The sequence below is a fragment of the Cynocephalus volans genome, chromosome 8, assembly GCF_027409185.1.
Source record: "Cynocephalus volans isolate mCynVol1 chromosome 8, mCynVol1.pri, whole genome shotgun sequence".
Classification (NCBI taxonomy): Eukaryota; Metazoa; Chordata; class Mammalia; order Dermoptera; family Cynocephalidae; genus Cynocephalus; species Cynocephalus volans.
The window spans coordinates 42,044,031-42,050,165 of record NC_084467.1 but is presented as its reverse complement, the minus strand read 5'-3'; the positions used below and the strand labels follow the sequence as shown (position 1 = coordinate 42,050,165).

Genomic DNA, 6,135 nt, shown 5'->3' with positions numbered 1-6,135 from the left:
CTCCTAAACCACACTTACCCTCCGTGATGCCTGCCGTATCAGGATTTGTTAAATAAAGGAACTGCGCTTTAAAGGCGTCAGGGGGAAAAACGAAACAGCCCTTAACTACCCCAAACGCTTCGGACTTAGGAGCACGGCGAAACAGAGCCCGAGGGTGGCAAGAAAAATTGTCTTGGCATCTATGCCACGAGCACCCTCCCTTCCCCACCCCCGCACCTCTCGTTCCACTCCCACCCCGACTGCAGTAATTGAATTGTCACCTGCCCCCCCATCCCATCCCAGGCCGCCAGGGCCTCTCGGGATGTTCGGCCTTGCCAAGCGCCCCCCGCCAGTGAGAGCGGCGCGGCGAAGCCGGCGCCCCAGAAGCCGAGGGGTTACACACGTCTACGTAGAGAGGCGCACCAGGCACGGTAATTAGGGCAATTCACACGCTCTCGGGCTCACGGAAACTACTTGTCACGATATTTTCAACGTTCCTCCTCGCCCACGTTTTTCCACTCCTTCCCTGGCGCGCCCCCTCCCCTCCCCGAGGCACACAGTGGAGCTTTTGGAGTTTCGAATCTTTCGGACACTGTAGAATGCGGGGCTCCCCGGGCGCGGGCCCGGCCAATCAGAGCGCCGTCTGCCTCCCCTGGCCAATGGCAGGCGCCACATTGTTGTCCAATTCTGTCTAATGGAGCCCTAAGGAGCAACAATAGAGCGGGCGAGCGGCTCATTGAGAGTCTGGCAGCGCCCGGCAACTGGGCCCCGGCTGCGCTCAGCGTCCGGCGCGCACCGCGAGGGGACGCGGCACGGCGACAGCAGGGTCGCGGGTTCCAACCGCCGGCCCCGAAACGGGCCTCCGGCTCCAATTTCCGACGGGAGGGTTGGACTGCGCTGTGTTCTGAGGGGGTCCGGAAGTTCGGACATGGTGACTGAAGGAGGGTGACGTGGTCAGATAAGGGGCCAGGGGCAAGGGGAAGAGGCCAAGAGCGCCAGCGTCGCGAGCGGAGCTGGGAGGCGCGTGCAGTGCCAGCGGAGGAGGAGGATCCCGGAGCCCAAGGCAGGTAGTTGAGGGCCGCAGGGAGAGCAGATGAAGCGACCCGGCCTGCGGCTCCTGATGAAGATGCTCAGGCCTGGCGGGCCTTAGGGACTGCGCGGCCCGAAGTTATCTGGGAGAAAGGCAGCGCTCCTGAGCAGGAGGTCTGGGATTCTCGGACGCGCATACCAGGACTCGATCCTGGGCTCTGGTGGGGAAGGGTGGAATGGAGGTAGGGGTGGAGGGCGGAGGCGGGGAGGCGGGGGTGAGGTGGGGTGCGGGCACAGGAGGCCGCGGCGGAAGCCGGGAGCTGGGCCTGCCAGGGCCTTCCGGGGCCGCGGCGCGCGTGGGCTCCCGTGTCCGTTCGTGGCCAGTTCCGAAGGCGACACCCCTACCTTGGTGAGGCCTGCTGGGCCATCCAGGTCCCAGGAACCCAACTCCGAGATCAGAACGCGGGAACCTGCGCTCGAGCGGGGTCCCTTGGGGCCCCAGGAAGGGGAGGGCGTGTCTGACGACTCTGCCTCCAAACCGGGAGAGAAGGGGAGGGCAACGAGAGGTGGTCAACGGAAAAGATCCCCTGCTCGCCCTGCCTAACTTTTCGCAGGATATTTCTTCCTCTCCAACTGCTTGTACAGACTTCCAGGCTAAAATTTGTGCCACAGGTTTTACCCTATCGCCGTCCCCAGCCTTTGCCTGCGGGGCTTTCTCTAGTGCACTTTCCTCTCCCGCACGTGGACCCTGGGTCACAGACACCCATGTCAGCTGTTTTTCGTTGTTTTCCTTGTTTGGGCTGAGTTTGCCTATCCAAAGAAAGTTTCTTCAGCCGAATTTTCTCTTTAATCCTCCCCAGCCCTCCTAAACTCAGCTCCACACCCATTTTCTCTCCCTCTTTCTAGAGGCCAGCACCATGGAGCTCACATTTTTATGGGTCCCAGGGCCAGTGAGTCTAACTTTTCCAGTGAGTTGTTTCCTAGCCCTTGCTTTACTTTCTTAAGCTGTTTTTAAAGTTCCTGACTTTTCTCTCGAACTTGCCTGCTCTCACCCGCATTAAACACAAACAGAAAAACAAATGAACAAAACCCTGGCCCAACCAGCTCAACTCTGCGCCTCGATATCTGTCTCCTTGTCTTCACCCTTCCAGCAAACTGAATGCTTTGCTCCGGATTTCCCTGTTTTTGTCCTTGGCATCAGCCTAACTGCTGGGCCAAAATATTCTCTCTAATCCGCGTCCCGTCAAACATTTCTTTCTACCCGTCCGTCTCACCCCAATTAAGCTGAGCGTTTGGGGATAATATTTCCTTTTTCAAATCCTCGTTACATCCATCTGAACCAGTGGCTTTCAAACTTTTATGTCTCTTTATTTTTTCCAGCGGAACCACTGATTCAAATGAAATCTCGCACCCGGCGTATAAATCAGATATAATTTCCCAGCTACGGTGGGAGCGGGGTGGGGGAGCTCGGACTTACGAGGAGGTTCCGAACGCATCTCCTCCCGGCAGTGTGGCAACCACTAGCCGCACTTCCCCTTTCTGAACTTGGGTTCCTCGAGGCTGTGCTTTAGCCCAGCGCACCGTCCGCTCCTCATTCAGTTCTCTCCCCCTTCCCCACCTTCTTCCACGTCAGGTCCTGCCATGGAGCTGCGCTCGGAGCTGCCCAGCGTGCCCGGCGCGGCGACGGCAGCGGCGACAGCGACGGGGCCGCCCGTGGCGTCAGTGGCGTCAGTGGCGGCGGCCGCGGCGGCGGCCGCGTCGCTACCGGTGAGCGTGGCGGGCGGTCTGCTGCGGGCGCCGCCGCTGTTGTTGCGGGCGGCCGAGAAGTATCCGCGGACCCCCAAGTGCGCGCGCTGCCGCAACCACGGCGTGGTGTCCGCGCTCAAAGGCCACAAACGCTACTGTCGCTGGAAGGACTGTTTATGCGCCAAGTGCACGCTCATCGCCGAGCGCCAGCGCGTCATGGCGGCACAGGTAGCTCTGCGCAGGCAGCAGGCGCAGGAGGAGAACGAGGCGCGCGAGCTACAGCTGCTCTATGGCACTGCCGAGGGCCTGGCGCTGGCCGCAGCCAACGGCATCATCCCACCGCGGCCCGCCTACGAGGTCTTTGGCACAGTGTGCGCCGCTGACGGCGGGGGGCCCGGTGCGGGAGCGCCCGCGGGGACCGGAGGCGGCGCAGCGGGCGCAGGTGAGAGCGCGGTCAGCCCGGAGGGGAGGGGAGCAGGGTCGGCCCCCTGGGGCACGCGGCCCGGGGCCTTGTCTCCAAAAGCCCGACTGCGAGTTCACTGCGCACCTAGCCCCTGATACTGGGCACAACACATAAACTCTCCTGTGTCCCCTTCGTGGAGCACTCGCGCTTCGCTCCTTTCTCTCACTGCGGACCCAGATGTCCACGCTCTGCTCTTACTCTCCTCTACCCAAACACTGGCAGGTTCCTGCTTCCTCGCTCCCTTCGCCTCTTCTCCCCAGGGTGGAAGCCCGAGAGCCCTATCTTTCGTTGGTTCTGCGCTTCTCCACACGCCGCCTTTCCCTCTGGGGCTTTCCAGCTCTGTTCAGATATCCAACCTCCTCCGAGCCTTCCCCCTGGCCCGCGTTGCTTAGTCTAGACAGTGAAGACGCCCTTGTTCGTTTCCCTCGTGTCATTGCTTTTCTCATGTTCCTAAGGCTCCCTAGACAACCACACGCCGCGCCCTCCTTTCTAGCTTCTTTCCCCATTTGTCCCCGTTTTCTGGGGGTACGTGCTCTCATTCCCCTAGATCCATCTTCCTTTTCCCTGTCTACTCCCTGCCCAGCCCCACCCTCTTCTTTTGGGCTCCCTTGGCCTTTTCTGGCGGCGGAAATTAGGCCGGGGCCTTCAGGGAGGCCCTCAGCTTGGGAGAGGAAAACTTATTAGTCTCAAATTTGGAAAGGGTGGATTAGAAATAGGGGTTCTGCTTCCGTCTGTAGAGAGGCTTCGGACCTCCTAGATCCCCAAGGTGCCTTCTCTTACAGGCTGTGCTGCCCAGGGCAGGGTTGGCGCCCGGACTACAGGGGTGGAGTGAGGTCTTCTTTACAATGGGTGTTATAGGTTGAACCCTGGGAGCAGGCCATTTCTCCAGGACAAGGAAGGACTGGGAAGGAGGTTAAGGGTGGAGGTGTTGGGACACAGAGGTGGAAAGAGCAGCACTGGACACACAGGTGCTTAGGGTTCTGGGTACAGAAAGAGCTAGCCCTGGAGGCAGAGGAAAAGAGACAGGGCCATACGGGCTCAGGGAGAAAGGAATGCTGGAGCCGCAGGAAAGGGGCACTGGAGCCCGGTGAATGAGGGCTGCTGGGCTCAGAGGGAGAGAGAACTAGGAATCCCAAGGGCTGGGATGCTGTGGGTGCGGCTGTCTCCTCGCTAACCGCTCCTCGTATCCTCCTTTCTCCCCTCTCAGAGGCCAAGTTGCAGAAGTTTGACCTGTTTCCCAAGACGCTGCTTCAGGCAGGCCGCCCGGGCAGCCCTCAGCCGCCGCAGGGGAAGCCCTTATCACCCGACGGCGCGGACTCGGGTCCCGGGACGTCGTCCCCGGAGGTGCGGCCCGGCTCGGGCTCGGAGAACGGCGATGGCGAGTCCTTTTCGGGGTCTCCCCTGGCCAGGGCCTCCAAGGAGGCGGGTGGCAGCTGCCCGGGCAGCGCTGGTCCCGGCGGCGGCGGCGAGGAGGACAGCCCGGGCTCCGACAGCCCTCTGGGCTCCGAATCCGGTTCAGAGGCTGACAAAGAAGAGGCCGAGGCCGCGCCGGCGCCAGGGTTGGGCGGAGGCCAGGGTCCACGGCAGCGGACGCCGCTGGACATCTTGACGCGCGTCTTCCCGGGCCACCGGCGGGGCGTCCTGGAGCTGGTGCTGCAGGGCTGCGGCGGCGATGTGGTGCAGGCTATCGAGCAGGTGCTGAACCACCACCGCGGAGGCCTGGCCACCGGGCTGGGCCCCGCCGCGCCCCCGGATAAAGCCGCGGTGGGTGCGGCAGCAGCTGCGGACGACGCGTGGCCGGGCCGCGTCGACGCCGCCGCCGCCGGGGGCCCCGGGTTACCGGCGCCGCTGCAGGCCGGGCCCGCCGCACCCCCGCACCACAGACCCTTGCTGGCCGGCTCCATGGCGCCCGGAGCGCTGGGCTCGCTGAGCAGCCGCTCGGCTTTCTCGCCCCTGCAGCCCAACGCCAGTCACTTTGGTGCCGAGGCGGGCGCCTACCCGCTCGGCGCACCGCTCGGCCTCAGCCCGCTGCGCCTGGCCTACTCGGCGGCAGCGGCACACAGCCGCGGCCTGGCCTTCATGGCGCCGTACTCCACCGCCGGGCTGGTGCCCACGCTCGGCTTCCGCCCGCCTATGGACTACGCCTTCAGCGATCTCATGCGCGACCGCTCGGCCGCCGCCGCCGCGGCTGTGCACAAGGAGCCGACCTACGGCGGCGGCCTGTACGGGCCAATGGTTAACGGCGCCCCTGAGAAGCAGTAGGGCGAGGGGCCCGGCAGCCGGGCGGACTCCAACCAGGAGCCCCGGCCTTGTCCCCGCGAGCCGGCCCTTCTTGGCCCTGCGCGCTCTGTGCGCCTGGCTGGGGTCCTCCCACTCCGAGGTGGTTTTGGGGTTTTGTTCTGGACAGTGGGCGGGGAGGGCTGAGCAAAGCGGAGCAGCTACAGATGCAGGTGTTCTCGGAGGGGGTTCGCAGCCTGGATGCTTATCCCTTCCCCGGCCCCTCCCCAACGCTCCCCCAGCCCCTTTTTGAAAAGGCGGGGAATTCATGAGAATTCAGAGGCCTTCCCCGAAGCGCACGTTCCTGCCGCTCCTTTAGCTGCGCTCATCCCGCCAGTGCTCTCCAGCGGACGGCAGGATACTCCGAGAGTCCCTCTTGTGTCTCCCCAGTCTCCCTTTAAACAATTTTAGAATTTCGCTCTAACAAATATAAATTAGGATGTATAAATCTCTTGGCACTGAGTCGAGTCTTTGGGACACACATATATATCGATATCAGTTGTAGAAAGAAGAAAAGGAAACAAGTTCTAAGGTGCACTTTCCTCGTTGCGGTATTTGTCGCTCTTTGTTGCTTACGCCGATAAGCATGAGTTTCCTTGGTGCAGTGTGAGTTTTTATATATGTATAAATCTATATATAAT

General features: G+C 62.2%; 1 protein-coding gene across 1 annotated transcript; it reads left to right on the top strand.

Moving 5' to 3' along the window:
* Window positions 1–2,649: 2,649 nt before the first annotated feature.
* On the top strand, window positions 2,650–5,479 carry DMRTA2 (DMRT like family A2). The gene is made up of 2 exons (XM_063107134.1): window positions 2,650–3,207; window positions 4,427–5,479. Exons 1-2 carry the CDS (start codon window positions 2,650–2,652, stop codon window positions 5,477–5,479), a joined length of 1,611 nt encoding a protein of 536 aa, XP_062963204.1.
* Window positions 5,480–6,135: the final 656 nt, after the last annotated feature.